Source organism: Carettochelys insculpta, chromosome 27 (assembly GCF_033958435.1).
Source record: "Carettochelys insculpta isolate YL-2023 chromosome 27, ASM3395843v1, whole genome shotgun sequence".
NCBI lineage: Eukaryota > Metazoa > Chordata > Testudines > Carettochelyidae > Carettochelys > Carettochelys insculpta.
Window position 1 is genome coordinate 260,680 of NC_134163.1, and position 24,123 is coordinate 284,802.

Sequence of the window (24,123 nt, forward strand, 5' to 3'; positions counted from 1 at the left end):
TCTTGGTGTCTGAATTCATGGCTTGCATTGCTAAGGGCAGGTCTGAATAGAAATAGAAATGTTGGATTTGAAGGAAAATAAAACCATGACCCATGAAATTTGACAGTTGAAACATCCCTTATATCTATTGGTTAGGTAGTCCATGAAGCGTTAGTATGACTATTTTTAGAATAACATAGTTCTAGAGGACTTGTTCTCCTAAAGTCACCCTTTTCATTGTTCTGAGGCCTTATTAGCTACAAGGCCACCAGGCCTGAGTTAGGGCCAACGGGACTTTCACTGGCAATATAATAGTCTCTTCTGCAAAGCAAACCTCTGTCTCTGCCCTATAGGAGAAGAGAATCCCTGCTTTTCATCTGATTTGTTTGGTCTGGGTAACCAATATCGACCCGTTTTTGTGCCTTAACAGGCTAGATAAATGCAGATAGCAACCTGGTAGTGGCCATCTCTCACCCTGTCTAAAGCTACTAAGCTCTTGAGCTGAATCTAAGGTCTGGAGTACATTGTATTGCTTCTTCTATGGTCATTCATGCCAGTGACATGCCACTAAATCAAACCAGTGGCGTGTTCCCCTGGTTTTTACTAATGCAAGTGTCTGTATAGGCTGTAGAGAAACAGAGATTTAACCTTAATGTCCAGTGTGAAGAAAAATGCTGATGTTGGCCCACTTAAGTAAATAAACTGGATACCAGGAGCTAGTGATCATCTTCTCTACCAATGGTGGGCATGTCTTTCAGAATAGCTTCAAGGTCCTGCCCACTCTAGATCTGTGCTTCCTATGGGTATTTCCATGCTGGGAACATGGAGCGATGGTGTCATGCTGTTATGATTACTTATTAATATGAGTGTATATGTTTGAATTCACTAAGCTCTATGTGTTTTTTGTTTTGTAGAAAGGATAAATAACTTCCCTCCGCTCCCCAAGTTTATTCCTCTGAAACCATGCTTCTATCAGAATTTTGTTGATGAAATTCCCATAGACTATCAAAGTCTGGTGAAGAGAATTTACCACTTATGGATCTGTAAGTGAAATTATGAAACTGATTTGACAAATTATATATGTCATATTATATTACAGCAGTAATAAAAGTTGCATCTTTGCATTTATTCCTGTTGAATTATCAAAAACAAAATTTTCTTTATAAGCAACTGTGGTGTAATTTGTACCTGAATTACTTCAAAAGTAGTGGCATCAAGTTTAGTTCCATGAACTATAGAGCATGTACTCCTGGGGTAAAGTACTATTCAGTGTGAGCATGGGGATTACCATTTGGCCCTTAAGTTTAAAAGCAAGATCCTGTAATCATATCCACACAAGCAGTCCTTTTGACTTCAGTGGGACTGCACTGGTGTTAGTCTCTGCTCACATTGACCTGATAAAACAATTCATTTGTTTTCAGGAGCGAGCAGGTTATTTTCAAATATATTTATATTTTTTAAATCTTCAGATGTATCTATTAAAATGTATCCATACCTCTACTGCTGTGCTCACACTTACATGTGTCAGCTGACTACTAGTTATAAAACTCCCTTACCCATGTACAATTAAAATTCTACACTGCTAGTATAACCTCAATTCATAAAAATTTTCTCGTCTGCCATAAGAGGGATCTCTAACTTTTTATTATTTTCTGTAAATTCCCTGAGCTTTCTATTGTCTTCTGGAATGCAGAACTCTCCTAAATTGGGTTAGATGGGTCATGCTTCTGTTCTAATCCAAACTGACCAACTGATATTGGCAACATTGCTGTTGCCATGTTGCTTCCAGGATATGGAAAGTAATATCTATTACTGGAACAACTTATATTGGTGAAAGGCACAAGGTTGTGTGCTCCACAGAGCTCTCCTTCAGGTCTGGAAAAGGTAATGAGTGTCACAGCACTGAAATGGATTGTTAAATATAAGTAAAAACAAGTTACAAGAAAAAATTAATTGCCTGCTTCATTTTGAATGGCCTGGCTGCCACTTCTCACAGCTTCCATTGGCCAAGAACAGAGAACTTTGGCTGCTGAGAGCTGGGCAAAGTGATGCCTGAAAACAGTCAATATCAACAAAAATGTCTCACAGGTGGTAACTGGATTACCATTATGAGCAGCAGGTTGCCCACTACTTCCCTATGGATGATAGGTGACTGTTGATAGGCAGTCCTATTCTGAGTGTCAAGTATTGCTGGTCTTCACCATGCACTGAGCTTGTGCTCTCTAGCTGAACAGTTCTGAAATCAGTAACGGAGAGATACCTGTGCTAGTCTATATACTATGGAAACAAAAAAGCAGTCCAGGAGCACTTTAAAGACTAACCAAATAATTTATTAGGTGATGAGCTTTTGTGGGACAGACCCACTTCTTCAGATCATAGCCATACCAGAACAGACTCAATATTTAAGGCACAGAGAACCAACGCTATTGTTGGTTCTCTGTGCCTTAAATATTGAGTCTGTTCTGGTATGGCTATGATCTGAAGAAGTGGGTCTGTCCCACAAAAGCTCATCACCTAATAAATTATTTGGTTAGTCTTTAAAGTGCTCCTGGACTGCTTTTTTGTTTCCATATTCTGAAATCAAAAGTGAAAATTTTTATTTTTTTTTCTTTCTGAGGAATGAAATTCAGTTAGACCTCAGTGGGCAGACATGTAGAAAGGGAAGAATGGACCAGAGAAATGCTCTGGAAGACGGAAAAATCTATTCGCCCTACCAAGCCATTCCTCCCAAAATACCACAGTGCCAGGTTCTCTTCCAGTTACAGAAATAACTCTCATTCATGAGACACAATACACACTTGATGCTGTGGGTTTTATTCCTAGTGTATATATGAGAGGGGGAGTTGCAGGCTGGGCGGGAGGCAGATAAACAACAGGATGTTTTGTCACTTCATTTTATTTTGTTATTTAGAGATGCTGAAAAAGCTTTCATTTTCTTGCCTGAAACTGCTAGTCTCCTCCAGACTGACTAGTTGAATGTTGCATGTTGTAAAGCTGTGTGTGTGTTTAAAAAAAAAAAAAAAAAAAAAAAAAAGTGTCCCTCATTCCATTTAATGGAAAAATGGAAAGACACCAGCCGTTTAGCTAACTGGGCACATGTATATTTTGAGCAGATTTGGACTTTCCACTATGCAGTTTAGACTTCCATCTGCTGGACATTTTCTTTTTGGATTGTTGTAAGTTTCTGGGATGTGGAACAAAGGAGAGAAAGATGGATCCAGAGAGGAGACAGTGGAAAAAGAGAGTGGTACATACTAGAAGGCTGAAAGGTTATTATTTTAATTGAATTGAGGTATATTGAGATTTGAGGAATCCTGTAGCAGAGCTCCCACTACTGGAAAACAAATGCCTGTGCAGATCCCACAGTGAACCTCTTTTGCATTACAGCTGTTATGGGCACCATTGGTTTACTTTAAAGGGTTTTGCGTGTTTTTTGTAGCCTACAAGTTATCAGCTAAACATTCTAGAATCTCCATTTAGTCACCATAAATAGGATTTAACCATTAGCTTTAAAAGAGACTTTTCCCTTTGCTAGATCTTAAGGCATCTGCAAACCAGGGCATTTCATGCAAGTCTTTTGTTAATCTATACTATATCATGGGAGTGAAACCTGCATAACTGAGAAGGATGGGGTTTTTTGTAATTAAAATGGTTTTTGATGTTAACCCCTCCCACTCCCCTCCCCCCCAACCTAACTGTCTGCATAATCAGATACAAGGAAACCTCTTGTTTTGAAGATTCAGCTGTTTATCTTTCCAGTGTGATGTTTTAGGACAATAAGAGCTTGCAAGATCTTACACCCAATTTGATGGTATATCTATGTTTTGGCTAGTTAAACCATGGAATAAATTGCCCCAGAAGGTTGTGGAATCACCATTGGAGGTTTGTTAAAAGCTGTATAGACAAACACCTGTTGTGGATGGTCTGCTAATAGTTAGCCTTGCTGTGAATGCAGGGGACTGGACTAGAATACCTCTCTGGATCCCTTCCACTCCTGTGAGTCTATATAACTTTTTAATTCTCCCAAATGAGTTATTTGATTCCTCTACTGGTATCCGTCCCATTCCAAAGCTGATGATCTCTACCACCAGTTCTTCCAGATTACATTAGAAGCCATGCCTCATGGTCATTGTATTGATAACATCCCCACCAGTCACTTCGTTATGCTAACAATTCCTCCTATAGCAGGGTCTCATTTTGTTATAATACAGGCCATTTGTTTCCTCTCTTTTGAAGCCAGCAAACAACACTACTTTATTCCCCTCCTGTTCTCTCTCATAGTTTACTGCATCACACTAGTGGTGAATCTAATTGGCTGCCTGGCCTGGTGGATCGGTGGTGGTCCTGGTGTCAATTTTGGCTTGGCCATCCTTTGGCTTGTCCTCTTCAGCCCCTGCAGTTACATATGCTGGTTCCGACCTGTGTATAAAGCCTTTCGGTAAGTGAATGCTCACCTTCTTCCTTTGAACAAAAGGCTTTCTTTGGAGATTTGTTCACTAAATGTTGGCCAAGAAGATGGTGGCCACAAGCAGTGCTATGTGTCAGGGGAAAGATTAAGGGAAAATTTTGTTCACAACAATATTTGGTTAAGATATTTTTGGTAATCTCAGGAGTTCATAGGTGAAGCTGAAGTGTGGCTGGTTTGAATCCAGCCCAGGTAGAGACCGACTGAAAGTTGCCACTATTGGTTTTTTTGGTGGAAGTGCCAAAAGCAGGGGTCTTCAACCAAAATAGTGAGAAGAGACTTTTTTTCCCCCAAAATTCAGTTACAAAATCAATACTTCAGGAGCCACAGTGCATATGAATACAAGATAGTCCTTTAATAAATAACTTCAAACTGTACTTTTTGCAACTGCTATTTTAGGAACAGCACACACGATTTGTACCAGTTAGAAAGTTTAAATTACTTTCACCCCCGGATTGGAGAGTAAATGAGGACAAGGAATAGGGGATAGGCTCTTAAGCAGGAGGGAGCAATGCTCACATCACCCTCCATGCCGCCCCCACCCTCACCTCGGCCCACAAACCTTCCCCCCGATCTCAAGGCTTTAGCCCCCTCAGCCCTCAAAAATGCCCCCACCCCACCCCCAGGATTAGCCTTCCTCAGCCAATGAGCTCCTCCACCTGCGTGCCCTGCCCCAATCTGCCCACTGAACTCGGATCTTACTTGCCCACACACTGATCTCACCCTGCAAGCACTCTGGGTCTCCGAGTCTCCCTCCCCTCTTCAATTTCTCAGGCCAGAAAGTGCCTACAACTTTCCCAGCTGCTTCCCACACAGTGGCACTGGCTCTGGACTCACTAGGTCCATGTGGGAAGCTGGGCCAGGTCCTGGGGGAGCTGAGATTGCATTGCGGGATGCAGCTCCAGCCTCTGGAAGCTACCAGCAGAAACAAGGAGGTGCTGCTGCAGCAAAACAAGGAGGAGCTGGGGGTGCTGTGCTGCCCAGGAGCAGGTACCAGCCCTGCAGGAAAGAAAGCTGCACTCGGCTTCCAGGAGGCCTTTCCCTGCCTCTTCCTCCTCCTCAGCAGGACTGTGTGGCTCCAGCAGGAGCAGACTCAGCTGCCCCTCCCTCCATTTTGCCTGCTCGCTTCCCCCACCTGCAGCGTGGGCAGCTCTCTGCCCTGCCGCTGCTTAAATAATGGAAGTACCCTGACAGCCGTGAAACCCACTGCGTGCATTTTAGTGGCCGCAGCACCCAGAGCCACAACTGACTCCTTAAAGAGCCACATGCGGCTCCAGAGCTGACCCCTGGCCTAAAGAGATCCCATTGTTCTACATGCACTACAGAAAACCAAAGTGCATACAATTTAAATAGACAAGCCAGACAATGGGTGGAGGTAGTGGGGAAGGATACAGCCTGCAAGCTCCCAGTGAAGAATATGATGATTAGTATCCATGCCCCCAGAATTCTACCCTTGACATAAATTGGCCTCTTGTTGGCAGGGAGGTCCAGGCCTGAAAAGGCCACAGAAACTTAACTTCCCTCTTTTCCCCATAAAAAGTCCTTTCAGAGCAGGGCTGATGGGCGGGGGGCAGATTGCAGTGAGATCTTGCATTGCTGATGACCAGGCAGTTAGAGCTCTTCTGGGGTTATCCTAACATTGGTTTGGCATGGCACTTTTGCAAACATGAAATCCATATTTTAAAAATAAAAGTGTTGTTATTGCAATTATTAAATGTCTTTGCAGTTACCTAAGCAGTCACATCACTAACTGAAAGAGGCATTCTTCTAAAAGCTTGTGTGAGCTTATTGCTTTTCAGTTCTTTGTGGGAAAACTGACCAGAAACAACTTGCAAAGAAATGGGTTTGTTTTTTATTTTGTTTTTGTTTTGTTTTTTGCTGCTAGCCTCAACATCTAGCTATTCTTTTTGCAGGGGGTGGTTGGCTGCTTAAACAAAAGCAGCCCACAAAGATAAGAGCTTTTCTCAAACTGCTGCAATATATTTTTAAAGTCATCCAACACTTAACGTTTTTTAAAGATTAATCATTTACATTTCTCTAGTGCCTGTGTGGAATTGCAAAGCACTCACAACATCTCTTCAAGGGACTTAAGTGTAATTACCATTTTGTGCAGGAAAAGTAAAGTGCAGAGAGGGGAAGTTTATTTTCCCAAGGTAGTGCATCATGTTACTGGATTGACAGATTGCTGTTAGCTCAGCTACTTTCCCGGACACCCATCTCAGTTGCCTTCTTTGCTATTTTTTTTCATTGGTTAATCATCAAATTCTGTAGTAGTAGTTAATTTAGAAAAACTCAGAAATAGCTGAAAGGAATAGAAACACAGATGAGGGTCCTGATTCAAAGCATAAGCTAAATTTTAAGTATATGCCAGTAGGACTTAAGCTGGACGTGAGTCAACAGTGTGCCTTTGTAGCCAAGAAGGCTAATGGTATATTAGGGCACATCAAGAGGAGCATTGCCAGTAGATCCAGTGAAGTGATTATTCCTCTTTATTCAGCTTTGGTGAGTACTGTGTCCAGTTCTGGGCCCCCAGTTATAGGAAGGATGTGGACACACTGGAGAGGGTCCAGCGGAGGGCGACCAAAATAATTAGGAGGCTGGAGCGTATGACCTATGAAGAAAGGTTGAGGGAATTGGGTCTGCTTAGTCTGCAGAAGAGAAGACTGAGCGGGGATTTGATAACAGCCTTCAACTTACTGAACGGACATTGCAAAGAGGCTGGAGAGAGGCTGTTCACAGTGGTCATGGATGCCAGAACACAGAACAATGGTCTCAAGTTGCGGTTGGGAAGGTCCAGGTTGAACATTAGGAAAAACTTTTTCACTAGGAGGGTGGTGAAGCACTGAAATGGTCTGCCTAGGGAAATAGTGGAGCCTCCATCCCTGGAGGTGTGTAAGTCTCGGCTCGACAAAACCCTGGCTGGGCTGATCTGCTGGGGTTTGGTCCTGCCTAGGGCAGGGGGCTGGACTTGATGGCTTCTTAGGTCTCTTCCAGCTGTATTGTTCTATGATTGTATGTGCTAAGGTTTTTTTTCTGAATTTGCATCAAAATACTCACCTGAAATAATAACAAACTGTGTGCCAACATAGTAGAGATAGATAAAACCACAGCAGCTAGGCTAATTACATTATAGGAAGGCAGAGGAGGATAACTTCTAAAATGAAGGCTAGGATGTGGGGAGGGATAACTCAATGGTTTGAGCAATGGCCTTGTAAACCCAAGGTTGTAAATTCAGTCCTTGAGGAGGCCGTTTAGGGTCTGGGGCATATATTTAAAAAAAAAAAATGTCGGGGATGGTGCTTGGTTGTTCCAAGAGTGCAGGGGACTGGACTCAGTGACCTCTCAAGGTCCCTTCCAACTCTATGAAATATGTATATCTCCATATATTAGGAAATGAAGAGCAAAGGACTTGAACCCTCTGAAACTCAAAGTAAAAAATGAAATCTGAGAAGTCTTAGTTTATTGGGCTATTTTTGGTCTCCCTGCCCTCCCTCCCCCTTTGCTAATTCAAAAGTTCCTGGGGTTTCCAAGTTGCTATCTGAACTCTGGTCAGAAAGCACTTTTCATTCCAAAGTCTGGGAAAAATTACTCCTCTGCATTGCTTGCCTCTGGGGTTTGTGTAGTCAGTTTCTAGTTATTTATTTAATTCTAACAGAGAGGAAGCCGTGCTAGTCTATACACTATCAAAACAAAAAGCAGTCACGTAGCACTTTAAAGACTAGCAAAATGGTTTATTAGGTGAGCTTTCGTGGGACAGACCCACTTCTTCAGACCATAGCCAGACCAGAACAGGCTGAGCCTGTTCTGGTCTGGCTATGGTCTGAAGAAGTGGGTCTGTCCCACGAAAGCTCACCTAATAAACCATTTTGCTAGTCTTTAAAGTGCTACGTGACTGCTGTTTATTTAATTCTGTTTGTGTTTGTGCTGTTGACTGCTGGAAGGCCTATGAGATCATCCTGTTTACATAGAAGTATTTGAAATCAATGTCCTGGGGACAGACTGGCAACCTGTAGAGTAGTTAGTGTAACATTTGTTTAGGCAAGGCTTTCTGCCTCTATTTTCTTTAATCAGGGAAATTCTTTCTGAGAAAGGAATACTGTACCCAAGTTCACCTCTCAAAATTTTCTAAAGGAGATGAGGACTCATCTGGAAAATGTATACGTAGTCTGTGATCCCGAGGAGTCTGCAGACCACAGGCTAGGAACCACTATTCTGTGGTAACTACAGTCCTTTGCAGACCTCTTAGACACAGTCTGCAGGCCCCAGGTTGAAAAACCACTGCTGTAGCTGATTCCCTTATACCCCTTCAAAGTGAGATTTTTTTCACTGTTGCTAGATTATAGTCTATTTAATGGTCCATCCTGGAACATCGTCCTTGCATTGTGATTTGGTTTCAGTATTGAGACGCAGTCCATGTTTAAGGTAATTCTGTCACCGTAAATATGCTGTATACTCAAATCCGGTATCCGGAAGCAGAGTGCCATGAAGGTGCCATTTCACTCTTCTTTAGCATTATTTAACCCAGGCTATCCAGACTCTTTCACACAGGGGGCCAAGTCTTCCATTGACCTGCTCTTTGTGTAGCCATTGGTGAAAGTTTACGCAGACTTTGCACTGGTGTAAATGATTGCGTGAGGTGCAAAAACAATCAGTCCCGAAGGGTTCCAACTTATCTAAGGTCAGTCCCATTCATCTGCTTTTGCCATTTCATACCAGATTTACAGTTGTATTTAGGTGCCTAAAGATACAGATATGTTCCTGGGAAGAATTACATAAGCAACTAAATGAGTTGGGTTCTTAATTCTCCTTAAGTTAGGCACCTGACCTGCTTAGGTAAAATAGGGATTTACTAAAGCTCCTCTCTGCATCTCTGTGTGCTTACATACCTTTGTAAATCTGGCCTAGAACACGGGCCTTCCTTGTTTCTAGAATTCAGTGCATTTGATGTAAAAATATAGTAGGTCACCAGGTTTGAGTCTGTCCAGAGATAAACTTCAGCTTTGGCAAGGAATGTCATTGTTCTAAGAATTGCTGACTAATGTAAGTGGCATTACTAGATGAATGCAGTTCATTTGCTGTTACCATCAGGGCTACCATGGCAGTACGATACGGCTGGAGATCTGGTCCTGTTGCATCAAATGATGGAGAGGCCCTGAAGCACACCTCATTTTGGTATCCACCAAGAATACCTGGACCATCAACATAGATTCTGCTGACCTAATTGAATAGTTTGGCACCTGCCCGACCTGGCCAGGTGTGGAGTTAAAAAAGCAGTTTTCCCTCTGAAAACCACTTCATTCCTCCCACCTCATTACACTCAAATGCACTCTCTGCATGGCTGCCAGAGCTGTTTTTCTTGCTTATCCATCACAGAGCTGGCTTATCTCCTTAACCATAGGCATGTGAACTGACGACAAAGGGCAACAGGGATTTTCCCAGCTAGGTTTCTTCTCAATATTTGCATGTAATGCACCTACAAGATCTGTCTGGATGCCAGCACTTGTGCCCTTGTGTTCCCATGGCCTTGTGCCTTTTCACGAGTGGATGGGTTGAATTATGAAAAGCACAGACATTTAACTGCTTTGAGTTTAGTCATGCAATCAGAATAATGCAGTGTCTTCTCTTCCGCCAGAGGCTGCTCAGCTATTGGTGGACAACAGCATGACTTGCTGCAGGTGGTCATAACATCTGAGTTTGTTAGCTCAATTTAAGGACATAGGTTTTTTTGAGGAGAAATTAAGTCCTGATGATGCAGATAATTGCATGCTTCCATCACTAGAGAGAGAGCAGAGAGCCTTCAAGGTACAAAGCAAGTAGGAATCCGTTGCTTCAGGATGTGTGTGTATGGGAAGGAGTTAGGAACCAGATATAGTGACATGGAATGGTACAAGGTTATAAACGCCATGCATTCTCCCTAACATCCTCTCTCATTTTACAGGTCAGACAGCTCTTTTAATTTTATGGCCTTTTTCTTCATCTTCGGTGCCCAGTTTGTTCTGACTATCATACAAGCAATTGGTATCTCCGGCTGGGGAGCATGGTAAGCAGGATGTTCCCATGTTCTTTGAATGGAGCACTCCGTACGTGTCTTCTCTCAGTCTTGCTGAAGAAATTTTGTCCCTTAGATTCAGCTGACATTTCACGTTTACCTGTATTAAATGCTGCTGATGTGGGTGGAAGTGGTTTGTGGGAGTTGGAGGCAATGATAGAGAAAGGGGTAAAATGAAAATGGGGTGTTGGTTGGAATGAAAGCATGTTCTCAGCTCCTCTCACCTCCCTAAGGTAACAACTAAATGTATTACATGATTTTAGCCTGCATAGGATTTTCATCCTGCTGTTCATTCTGGTCTAGATGTTCCTTCCCTGCCCCACACAAATAACCATTGCTCCCTCCAGATGCCCACACTATTTCAATGGAGAAGCCACACTTGAGTTTGCAACAAGGGTGGAATGAGGAGATGTTCTTATCCTTTCTTACTGTCTTCCATCTGCACATAAGTTTCACTTCATCACCAGTTCCCAGGTGCATCCTTAAATAATAATTGGAGGGTATGTTAACCATCTTCCCTGCTTAGGTGGTAATTTAACCTGCCATCTTTAGAGCCCAGGATGCAAATGCTGCTGAAGCTAGAATAACAGAAAAGAAAGTGCTACGTAAAGTTCTGTGTTTAACCACTACTCCTCACAGTGACCCAGGAGGCAAAGACTTCTCTTTGGAGTCTGGCCTTGAAATTTTAAAAGAGAGAGAAATTGCTGAGCTACAATTCATCTGCAAATTTGACACCCTCAGCTCAGGATTAAACAAAGACTGTGAATGGCTGGCTAAATACAAAAGCAGCTTCCCCTCCCGAGGTTGTTCACACCTTCAGATCAACTGCTGGTAGTAAGCCTCACCCGTCCTGACTGAGCTAACCTTGTTATCCCCACCCTTGCTCTGGCTTATTTATACCTGGCCCTGCAGATTTCCATGACCAGCATCTGATGAAGCGAGTCTTCGCTCACAAAAGCTCATGCTCAAAACTTTTCTGTTAGTCTATAAGGTGCCACAGGACCCTTCGTTGCTGTTACAGATCCACACTAACCTGGCTACCCCTCTGATACTTGCTCTTTCCAAGAGTTCTCCATCCTCCCACCTCAGGCCCAGGGCATGCTTTGATTCCATGGCTTCCAGCTGAGTGCGTCCTCTTGAAAGCCTATGCCCACATGAGAGCCACACAACTCCTATCTAAAGTGCCTGGGAAAGTTGCGCCACATTGCCAGGCATAAAATCTCTAAGGGCTTGAAAGCGCAGACAGAAAGAGACCATCATCTCAGTCTTCCTCTCTTCATGGAGGCTGTATTGCAACTGCAGCTGATGCGTGCAGCACCAGGGCTGGCACCAGCACACTTGGTTTCCAGCACACCAGCATCAGCATGGGATTTCTCAGCACCAAAGGACAGATCTTTTCAGTGCCAATATTCTTCTAGACCTCCATTTTCGCCAAGGTGCAGGTACGTCATGAAGATGCCCTGACCACACTAAGACTGTTGACCTTAAACCTGCTTCAGCACTGAAACACAGCCCCATGGCCGATTCAGATGTGCCTCCAGCCTCTTCGGCACCAGTGCCATAGTCTAAGCCAGAGTTCTCAGCTACTTTCAAGGAGGGCCAAATAATCTCCTGCATATCCCTGCAGGTGGTCATAATATCTGAGTTTGTTAGCTCAATTTAAGGACATAGGTTTTTTTGAGGGGAAATTAAGTCCTGATGATGTGGAGAACTGCATGCTTCCATCACTAGAGAGAGAACAGAGAGCAGCATTTCCTCTGGCAGATATAGCAACATGATCTGTAGCCATATGGGTGGTCGTTCATAGAAATTCTTGGCTCCAGGTCCCAAGCCTACCATCTGAGGTACAACGGATAATTCAAGACCTCCCCTTCAATTGTTTTCTCTCTTCTCCGAAGAGACCAATTCTAGGATCATAAATCTGAAAGTCACAGTCTACGTTAAAATCCTTAGGATTGCATATGCCTGCAACCCAACAGAAACTTTTGAAACCACCTCTCCTCCACCCCATTATGTGCTGGCCTACTAGCTATGTCACTGCAATGACCAATTCAGAGGCACTTTCTGTGGTGACCAAAGGAGGCCCCCAAACTCCTCAATCAAAATCAGGGGAGTTCTAGATATTACCCTGCTCCCAAAAACCGATTTTGAAGGTGCAGTCAAGGGACATCCTACCACTTCATTTCCTGCATCTTTCCCCCATGTTTGGCAACTAGCTATCCCATTTTTTTGCCTTCTTGGAACCACGTAACTACTGACAGATGGGTTCTAGACAGGGAACAACTGGCTTATGCCCTTCAACTTTCTTCCTTCCCTCCCTCTCACGAGCATTTTTAGCTGGAGGTACTCTCGCTCCTGCAACTCAGAGCCATAGGGTGGGTTCTCCAGGTGGACATGGGCAGGGGTTCCTGCTGTTGATTTTTTTTCTGATCCTAAAGGTGAGGGGAGGTGTCAACCCTATTTTAGACCTCTGTGGCCTGAACCAGTACAAAAGAAAAATAAAGTTTTGAATGATTTCCCTTGCCACTATAATTCCCTCTCTGGATCTGGGTGACTGGTATGCCTCCCTCAGTTTAAAAGATGCCGACTTTCGTATTTCAATCAGACGGTGCACTAGGCCCATTCTTCATTTTGTCCTGCGCCGGGACCATTATCTGTTCACAGTGCTACCTTTTGGCCTCTTGTCAGCCCTGAATGTCTTTAAGAAACATGTGGCCATGGTGGCAACCCACCTCATGAAAAAGGGTATCCAGGTACACCCATATCTAAACAATTCATTATCCAAGGGACTGGTGTGCCACCCAGTTCAAAGGGCTATGCACAATGCTCTACAAACATTTCAGAGTCTAGGTTTACTCCTCAATGTACAAAAGTTGACTCTTGTGCCATGCCAGAAGATAGAATTTATAGGTGCAGTTCTCAATTCAACATCACTTACAGTGTCACTTCCCCCGTTTCATTTTCTGGCTGTTTGAGACCTGATCCAGTCTCTCCTGCTCTTCCCCACCCCAACCTCCTGATGCTGCCTGGTTCTCCTAGGGCATATGTCATCCTGCACCTTTGTGGTCCAGCATGCCTGTCTTCAACAACTGCTGCAAATTTGGCTCTCCAAGATGTACCAACAGGGGCAGTCTCGATCAGATGGTAGTCATCCCTCCACAGGTCCTGGAGTCTCTCCAGTGGTGGCTGAATCAGCTCATTGTGTATGCTAGGAATATTCTTTTCACTGCCCCAGCACTCTATATGGTTCTTATAACAGATGCCTCAGTGTTGGGTTGGCGAGCACACCTTGGCACACTTTGAACTCAGGGCATGTAGTCTCCGGAGGAGATTCAATTCCATATATACCTAAAGGAGCTCAGAGCTGTACATCTGGCTTGCAGAACCTTCGTAACACACGTACAGAATTGCTCAGTGTCGGTCCTCACTGACAGCACTACCACCATGCACAGGCACACACACTCATCTCCTGTGCCAGGAGGGGATCATACTATGTGACTTCTCCCTCCAAGCTTCTCATCTGCTGGGGGCACAAAACAAGTTGGCAGACCACCTAAGTGCTCTTTCATCTCGCACAAGTGGTCTCTTCAACCAAGCGTCACCCATTCACTTTTCTGAAGGTGGGGTGCTCCCCAAATAGACCTCTTCACATCTTGACTCAGCAGAAAATGCCATGCATTCTCTTCATGGGCCACAGCCATGGTTCCCTGTCAGATGCGTTCTTGACCCATGGTTGGGCAGCTTCCTATACTCATCTCCCTCGATCCCACTAATATATAGGGACCGCCTGAAAATTTGCCAGGACACTGTGTCCATAATGCTGATAGCCCTGGCTTGGCCAAGGCAGCATTGGTTCTCCAACCTAATGAGTCTCTCAGTGGATGATCCTGTTCTTCTCCCATTACAACCCATTCTCCTGACACAGGACCATGGCCTACAGTCTCTCCACCTCACTGCGTGGCTCCTCTATGGCTGAACTCTAGAGAATTGATATGTTCCCTCAAACTGCAGCACAGCCTTCTTGTTAGCAGAAAACCATCTACTTGTGCCACCTACATGGCCAAGTGGTCCAGATTCTCAGCCTGGGCATTACAGAACAGAATCCAGCCCATACACGTCTATCACTCAGATCCTGGATTACATACCATGCCTAAGACGAGTGGGGAACTCCCAGCCCAGTTCAGATCTGGCCTGTGGCTTGTCTGGATCTGGATCCATAGCATCCAGCCTGCAGCATGGTTGGGGGCATGGAGCCAAGAGCCTTGCAGGCCAGTTCAGGCAAGCCAGGGCTGGATCCAGACCACTGGCTCTGCTAAGGTGGGAGCAAGGGAGCAGCTTGGCGTTGCACGACTGCCACTGGTGAGAAGGGGATGGGGAACAGCAGTGGCCTCAGCAGTGCTGCTCAGAAGCTTGCTCCCATTTCTGTGATTGCCCCATTTCCAGGCATCACTCTCTGGACAAAGGGGGTGCAGAGTCATGTGTCTGGGGATGCTGGCCAGGTAAGTGCACCCCCATTACCCATGCCCCCAGGCCACTCCTGCATTCAATCCAGATCCCTGTTTCATCCCCTTCCTGCACTCTCCCTATCATCAACTTTGCACCCCCATGCTGCCAGCTCCTGCACCCCCTTCTGCCCAGATCCCACACTCCTCTCTCCCTCAGAACCGTCCCGCCCAGACCCCCAATTCCCAGCCTGCTTCTTGGCAGATTCTTCCCACACTGAACCCCCTCATTCTCCTCACACACCAGCCCCAGAGCTTAGAGTGGCCCACAAAATGTACTGGGGCTGGTGTGTGAAGGGAATGAGAAGTGTCTCCTTTTTTGTTTTTTTCACTTGAGGTTCCTCGCCTAAGATATCCGGGAGTAGCGGTATCCTTGTTCCGGGAACACCTTGCAGTAGTTTCACCTTTCCATCCTGGGTGGACCATTGCATGGTCTTCATTGACCCAATGGCAGTGAGGTGCTTGCACAGAGTAGACATAGGGCTAGGCATTTCCTCACATGTGACAGCCACTCCCTTAATGGGACTTTAACCTAGTGTTATCTAAGCTCATGGGGCTGCTGTTTTGAACCATTAGCTGCTTGTTCCTTACTCTACCTATCTTGGAAGGTTGTTTATTTAGTAGAGATTATGTCAGCCTGCAGAGTCTTGGAACTGAGCAGGCTTACGTCTGAACCCCATTATATCATCTTCTACAGTTAACGAAGTACAGTTAAGACCACCCCCAGCCTTCCTCTCCAAGGTGGTCGTGGATACGAATCACAACATTTCTACCTATTTTTTTTTCCTCAAACTCCCATCAGAGTATAGGCCCTTCACTCTCTGGACACGACAAGGGTGCTGGCTCTTTAGGTAGAATGAACAAAGGCTTTCAGAAAGACAACTCAACTTTTTGTCTGGATCACAGATGGAATGAAGGGACCTCCAATTTCATCACAACACATCTCAACCTGGCTCACTGCCTGCATTAAGTTATGCTACATTTTAGCCAACCTGACTGCTCTGGCTCTGAGTGCACACTCGACGTGAGCTCAGTACACCTCAATGGCCTACATAGGACCTGTGCCAATCTGAGACATTTGTAGAGCTTTCACTGCACATTACACAATTCACATGCAGTCTTGGGACAATGCCACATTTAGCAGAGCTGTTGTCCACTTAGTCTCTCAGTAATCCAACTCCCTCCACTCGTGTGTTGCTTGGGACTTTCCACTCTGGGAGTGGATGTGAGCAATCACTCAAAGATGAAAAGATGGTTATGTACCTTCCATAACTGTTGTTTTTTGAGATGCATTGCTCATGTCCATTCCCTCCCACCTTCTCCACTGCTGGATAAGACTATTGGTGGCCTTCCATCAAGAAGGAATTCAGTGGAGGAGGGGTTGGCAGTAGTATATGTCCAGCACCATAACTGTGCCTCTCCAGGGGGCTCCACAAATGGCTGACTGGATGCTGCTGGGGGGCAAAATCCTCCTATGACAGCGCATGCAGTGTGCATACACCACTCTGGAAATGGACGTGAGAAACACATTTCGAAGAACAGCGGTTATGGAAGGGACGTAACCATCTTTTTTTTTAACCCCAGCTTGATTCCACACTGGTACGTATTACGTCTGCACAAATGAAGATAAATCTGGGTCCCTGATGGATGGATGTTCGCCTCTTAAAACCTTCCCGTTCAGCTGGCTTTCTCTAGCAGCTTGGCATTCAAACAGTAGTCGGTGTTGCCAGTGAGGACTTGAGGTTCGTGAATAGGGATATGAAGCAGCAGCAGCTTTACCTGGGCTGCATCTGGTTTTTGCCCTCGTTCTTACCTTTCCATTTGTTTTCCAGAATTTTACAACTCACTCGATTTTTTTTCAGGCTGAGGGTAGAAACAACCTCTCTGACAATGAGACTGAAAACGGAAACTACAGTGATGCTTCTGTGTTTCACTCTCTTTCAGTGGATGGTTGGCAGCCACTATGTTTTTCAGTACCAATGTTGCAGCTGCTGTATTCATGCTGTTTCCAGCCATAATGTTTACAATGTCTGCCGTTGGGATGTTCTTCTATCTCCTAAAGGTAAGTACTTTTAATCGTCTTTCTGACTGGGGTATCGCTATCAATCCTGTGCATCGAAGTTAAAGTGAATAGCCAGCTCAGACAGTGAGAGGGCTGTTCCCTCAGCCATGCCAGATCCGATAGGGCAAATCAGGATGAAAGAGAGTGCAATTGAGAGTTCTTTCCATGCAATGCAACTGTCTCCTTCCCAGCATGAATCCATAGACAGCCATTGATTCTGAAAATCAAACCACTTGAGACCCACCCAATGAGAGAGTGGGAGATTCCTTCCCCAGACCACTTTAAGGAAAAAGACCCTACCAGGTAAGTTGGAGAGTGCCTGGTCAGTACAACAGGAGAGACTTCACCACAGTGTTTCTATTGCACTTCCTGGGAGGAGAAAAGCCAAACAAACCCAAGTCCAGCAAAATGTGTTTTACCTCAGAGCAGCTGACATCATGACCGTTTACCTCTGCAATGTGGGAGTATAGTGTCCTCTTTGAGATCATGGTTTGTGCCACTCCAGTCACATGGTGGTCGTCATCTGTGTGGTAAGATGGCTGAAAAGTCACTCTTCATCCTGCACCTCTACACTAAGCTATGCAATTCTCCTATCCTGTGTCCAACTTTTGCTAGTCTGTTATACAGCAGTTTCAGTAACACTGAGTTATAGGTAAACTGACCTAGTTTGGACAGACTGCTTCTAATATGACTACTATGCAATTCCCCAACCTGAGTTAGTCCCAGTGCTGCGTGGGTTAGAAGACTTTGGCGTAGACCTCATCTAATGGCTTTCCTGTTGTGATTTGATGTGCTGGTCTGTTCATAGTGCCCTTGCTCCTTTTGGAACCTGGACACTTGAACAGAGATTACCAGATATGTGGGACAGCTCTAGGGAAGTATATTATAGTATATTAGACATAAACAAAGGGACCTTAGCCCCTACTGGAAAAGGAGTTAGATACTTACTGCTGATTCTTTGCTTGCTCTTTTGATTACCTATTAGGTACATAAAATTTACCGAGGGGCTGGAGGAAGCTTTCAGAAAGCCCAGGACGAATGGAACAGCGGCTCATGGAGGGACCCCCCGAGCAGGGAAGCTCAGTACAATAACTTTTCTGGAAACAGTCTGCCACAGTATCCCACTGTACCCAACTATCCCACAGGAAGTCAATGGCCTTGAACAGGAACAGCTGTCAAACTGCCTGGATTAACTTTTCTTTTTGGTCTCATTATTATTACCATTTTTATTATTTGAAGAGATCATTTATTCCCACCCACCCCCCATCATTTTGAAGGGTTTTTTAATCCCCTCCTCTCTGTGACTGCAGAAAAATCTGTGCACTCAGCCCATTGTCTCCAGGGCTTTGCACATCTCTGTTGGAACGTGTTGTTTGGTGCACAGTTGCCAGTATTTACCTTGCTGCAAGCAGAGGAACTATTTGCTGCCCTTGCTTGGGGATAGCCTTCAGTGATTAGCACGTGGAAAAGTCTGGTTTCCCCTCTGCAAAGAATGCTTTAAGATGCTCTTCCCCTTGCCCTGTTCTTTCTTCACTGATGCACAACACACCACCATGATCTTCCTGTTACCAAGCAGGAGACACAATCGAAAATGGGCATCAACTGACATCTCCGGATGAATCTTCTGGAATTTGTTTTTCATAGGGAAATGTGTTGTCTGGTGGGATTTTTATTCCTGTTTTTGTTTGTGCTAGTACCATTGAAAGTGGTTGCCAGGGCTCCCTTACTGTTCATAAAGCCTTTGAAGGTCTGTAACCTTCTCCTGAGCTCTGTGTAGTGAGAGAATGCTTTGGATAACTTTGCCCACAATGAGTGATTACTAATCAGGTACAGTGTCCAGCAGAACCTCCTCTCAGCTGGTGAGGTATCCTGCTAATAGAACTCTTGTTTTTTCCCCAGCCTCAAAGGTGGTTTGTTTTTTGTTTGTTAATAAGGTAAACATGCTTTGAAAGTACTAGTTCGTCTCACTTGTCTATTACCCTGGCTTGCCAATGGCATGATTGAAAACCAGTAGAATCACGGACTTCAGTGGGCACAGACTTCATTGGGCTTTGGCTCAGATTGAATCAGTTACATTCACTCTTATGTAAAATAACCATTATAAGACCTAGGCAGCATTTAAATCCCACTTATTCGGTGCTTAGGTTTTGAGCTGGCACCAGCTATCTCCTCCTGATAACATCTCATCCCATTGACATCCTTATGCCGTACATAATCTTCAGCTACAGTTCTGTAACGAAGTGCTAGCTAACTTTTACAAATCTGAATACAAAGAATGATCTGTGTGATTAGGGAGTCTCTAAGTCAGGATTAATCCATCGCTTACTTTGACGTGGCTCCGATCTGACTATGACCCCTAATTTCTTATGCTTGTAAATTTGTTCTCCTGCAACATGTCACCTGTCTACAAAAAGAATAATAATGTTGTAAAATATCCTTCCTTTAGTTATGCAGGGCCGCTGCCCATTTACACAGCCAGCTGTACTGGTGTGTAATGAGCTCCTCTCTCTACTTCAGCGTAGAGGCAGAGAGGTGTTACTGTCTTTCCCAAAGAAGCTGGTTGAAGGGAAGAGAGAGGATCTGTTGGAAGGGTTTTTCCTTGCTGTAATCTAGGCTTTGTCTACACTACAAATGCTTTGATGGTATAACGGTATTGACAGGGTACCCTAGTGTAGACATAATATGGAGATGGAAGATTCTCTGACACCACCACTCTGAATGGCATTAGCTGCCTTGACTGAAGCACTCTTGGATCTGCTTAGCTGTATCTCTACTGAGAGGTTTGCTGACATAACTATGTTGGCTGAGGAGGTGGGGTGGTCATCAGGTGTTTCATATCACATTCCCAATCAACAGAACTATGCTGGCAGAATGTTTTTGTGTAGCTCTGGCCTAGGGTAAGTCATTGTGCTGACTTCCATCCTTTTCTGTTCTCATGTCACCAGTGTTGGAATCTGTAGGCAGAGCAGCTGAATTCCTTTCCCTTTTACACTACATCAGCCCTAGCACTAAAAGCTGCAGTTTCCATTTTCTCCTTAAAAATCTGCTACTAAAATGTTGCCAATCAGCCTGTGAGATTTGGATGCATGATTCCCATTAAATCTGCTGGAACTGAACCTCCAAACTCTTCAGCAGTTTTGAAAGTCTTGGCTAAAGATCCTGCAAAGAGCTAAGAGCCTTTAACTTCCAAGAGTGAGTAAAGGCAGGTTTGGTACTTGCTCAGATCTCTAGATTAGTCCTGGATTAGGCTCTTCCATTCTGATGGGAATCCAGAGTAACTCCATAATTATCAGTGGAGTTAAGCCAAATTTATACTGAGTAACTGGAAACAGAATCTGCCTCTGAACGGCTTTGAGAAGCTTTCCCTGCTGAATGGAATCCGTCTGCAAATGATCTTTTGAAAATGGTCTTAGTTTGTAAGTGCCTTATTCAATAAAATAGTAGCTCTTAGGGGAGAATTCTCCCTCCAGTGACCCTTCCCCACTTTCTTCTTAATTTTATCCTAAATGCATAGATTGTAAATATTAAGTGAAATGCATTACCTTGGAATTTGCGTGACATCTTTTTTACCAGATGGGCCAAAGGAAAAAGCAATTGACTGACTACCACTAGAGGCCAAACCCTCTTTGAACTTTGGTTTACAAACATTTCCCATTGCTGCAAAGCCAGTCTTAGCTGGGCCTCTAACACATTCCTAACACGGGTGGGAGGGTGTGTGTGTGTGTGTGTGTGTGTGTGTGTGTGTGTGTAATTTGCTCATAAACACAAGGACAGATGCTTGGAGCTTTGCTAACAGAATATAGCCCAATCATGTTGCCGAACTTTGAGTTGCCTTCATCTTGTGTGGAGTGTTGCATGGATATTCTTTGCATGCCAGCCATCAAAAGGATGGTGAAAGAGAACTGCATGTTGTTTAACTCCCTGGAAATACGAACATGTTGCCCAGGAGTGCGTCAAAATTCTCAGTGCTTGGGTCCTGTTAATGAAAACAGGAGCTCTGCCTGTAATTCGCCATATTGGGAAGCCTCCACATCCTGGGAGGCACGGAATTTCTTCCACTCCTCTTGGCCTTTCTTTTTAGTGTGGGGTGCCTGAGGGCAAGCTGTAATTCCAGAAAGTTGACTCAATCAATGTGTGCTGCCAGAACTGTTGTGGCTTATTTTTGGAATCATAGCTATATTTTTATAAATGTAATGTTTACATTAGATTTGTAAGGAACTACCAATGTTTTGGAGAATTGTTAACCTGGACTTAGCCAACTTTCAATTTTTGTTTCGCATGATGTTGTGTGGGATGCTTTGTGTTGTCTGTGAGGTTTTGTTGTTTTCCTTGCAGGAGTTAAATAAATCCTCATTTTGTGCTCAGTGACAAGAGCCTGATTCCTTGGAGGTATGTACATATTCTTAGGTGCTTGGAAGAAAATGGTGAATGGGGGTAACTAGATCTCATGATTTCCCTCTCTTACAAATACACCAAAGCCTTCTGGGGAATGGAAGTGTTGGACAAGTAGAGGAATAATGCATCATGAGTGAAACTCAACTTTTTGCTGTGGCCCAGTGCAAGGCATATTCCCTAGTTAATGTATCCTCTCTTAGTGCTTTTCAGCTGTAGGCCTTTGCAATGTCCTTTTACAAAGGCGATACCATTAGGCCCATTTTGCAGATGGGGAACCCCTGAGAAGTCAGTTTTCTGTGCTTCAGCCTTCCAGAAGGCCAATGGCACAGCTGGGAATAGAACCAATATATCCTGAGTCCTAGTTCAGTGCTTCATGAACTGGACAACTCTGCCTTTCCTAAGAAGCACCTAGGACTCAAGCTGTTCCTCTGCAGAGATAAATTGCACTGACAGGAGTTAGAGCTTGAGGAGGCTATTGATCAGCCTTGGGATAAATAGGCTTATGCTGTGTGTGGAATTCAAACAGGTATCCCAACACACGCAACTTGCAGTGGTTTTTTTAAATTAATGGCACATCCTCGAGGTTGCTTACCTTCAGCCATTTCACTTGGAGCCAGAAGAGCAGGTCAAAATTATTGCCTTCTGTCCACATTGCAGCCCCATTTCGTGTGTTCACCAAGACCTACATTCTGGCTTTGCAATTGCTGTTGACTTAGTGGAACTATAATTTGGCCCCAGAGTGAAATTCACTGTATGGGTTCTTTAGAGCACAAGACCCTCGGCACCATTTAGGCAGGGTATAAAGAACATGTGGTGCTGTTGGTGCTGACTCTCCGCAATGAGATGGAGAGGCTCTAATTCTAATGCACCTCTTTGCACTGTTAGTGATTCGTTGTGTTGTATGGTGGCTTGCCGCTGGGGGGACGAGGTGGTTTTCAATCCCCAAGTTTTGGTTCACTTTTATATTACGCTCATGCATCTACAGCTGGGGAAGATCAAGTCATCTTGGTGTGTGCGTGGCCCAGGTTATAATCTGCATCTGCTTGTTTGCCTGACTTTCTGCAACATTCCAGCACCCGTGTGCATTTTTTCCTGAGCTCAAAACATGAATGCTTTGTAACAGAATGGTTAAACTTGGCTGAGCAGTTTGCTTTTCCCTGTGCTTGTAAATAATTGGATTTTGTACTCTCTGCTTATGACATAACCCTAATGAGTTTATACCCCCTGGGATGAGTGCAGGGTTAGCAGATATGTGTTTTCCAACAGCAATACAGTGGCTTTTGTAACTTGCTTGCTAATGCTGTGCTGGATCTAGAGCATGAGTTGTGTTGATCTCCACAATACATGTTTGTGCACTGCCCTTTCACATAGCTGTATTTAATGCTGAATTACAGCATGCTGGAGAATTCATGTTAAATAAAATTCAAATGTTTTGCTTTTCCTGTCTTTGTTTGTTGGATTTAATCTAAGCTCTTGAGCTGGGGTTTGGACATGCTGGGTGTGTTGTGTTATTAGATCAGAGCACTGGTGCCCTGCCCACGGGCCTGATCTGCATAGGCAGAGCCTGCAGGAACTCCTGCTGAAGGTAGTGGACAGTCTGGCTGGGATGGGAGGTGCTTGCAGTAGTATTCTGGCAGAGGTAGAAAAAGTACTCAAAAACTTAAATGAGTAAAAGTACAGCTGCTCCGTGGGGAATATACTGAAGTATAACCAGGAAGGTGATATGAAGATGTCCTACTCGTTATCGAGTGACGGCCAAGACTTAAGTACAAGTCACCTATGTCCCTCTGAAAAACTACTTGAGTAAAAGTATACACACACTCACATTTTTATTGTACTCAAGTAAAGAAGTGAAAGCAGCTGTACTTTCACTCAGGTAACTTTTTGGGTACTTCTTCCACCTCTGGAGTCTGGCGTATCCTGATACTCTAAGAGGGAGAATCACTACAGTTGGTTATGCACTGCTGTACAGGGAGAGGGGCACATTTGTCTTCCCCCTGCAGCAATACATTCTTCTTCGAGTGTCCCCGTGGGTGCTCCACATTAGGTGTCGGGCTCGCCCGGCGCCGCAGATCGGATCTTCCAAGCAGTTTCTGCCGGACCGCGCATGCGCCGGTGCGCGCCACTCCCCCGCGCGCTCCCGGCCACGTGCGCGATCCAGTCCCCGCCAGTTCCTCTTAACCGCCGTCGGCTGCAGACGGAATCCGAACTAGGCTAAGGCCAAGTAGCGTATTCAATGGCTTTAACTGTTTTTCTTTAAAGTTTTTCAGTACTTAGGCTACTGCAAGTTAGCCGGTTGTTATTTTTCAAAAAAAAAAAAAACAACAAACAAACTACAAGCGGGACAGCTTCAATCCAGTCCCAGTAACAAGCGCCGGAGGCCAGGAGCATCGGGCCATCAGCCCTCCTGCTGAGGCAGGCCATCGGACGGGGAAAACAGCACAGGGAAGGTGCTAAGTACCCGCTTAACAACTGAAAGACTCACCAACAATGTCCTCTTCAGGATTTACAAAAAATGTGAGTCCTGCCCAGAGGCAATTAAGGAGAGACAGGGAGATGCGGCTTAAAATGCTGCTTTTGATAAGGCCCTCCAGCCAGACGTGCCGGAGCGGCCGCAGCAGGAGGGACCCTCCGGGGCCCATAAAAGGAAAGCTGCCTCCCTCACTCCATC

General features: G+C 44.6%; 1 protein-coding gene across 2 annotated transcripts in view; it reads left to right on the forward strand.

Annotated features, from left to right (window-relative positions):
• The window catches only part of SCAMP4 (secretory carrier membrane protein 4), a 49,712-nt gene extending 26,814 nt beyond the window's left edge, over positions 1-22,898 (forward strand). The window contains exons 3-7 of one of the 2 annotated variants that reach the window (XM_074978539.1): positions 894-1,022; positions 4,261-4,417; positions 10,383-10,484; positions 16,940-17,057; positions 18,043-22,898. In XM_074978539.1, coding sequence (XP_074834640.1) covers positions 894-1,022; positions 4,261-4,417; positions 10,383-10,484; positions 16,940-17,057; positions 18,043-18,219 — 683 coding nt within the window. In that variant the 3' untranslated portion in view covers positions 18,220-22,898. The remainder of the gene's footprint in view (positions 1-893; positions 1,023-4,260; positions 4,418-10,382; positions 10,485-16,939; positions 17,058-18,042) is intronic. The other variant, XM_074978540.1, reaches the window with a different exon arrangement.
• The last annotated feature ends 1,225 nt before the right edge of the window (positions 22,899-24,123 follow it).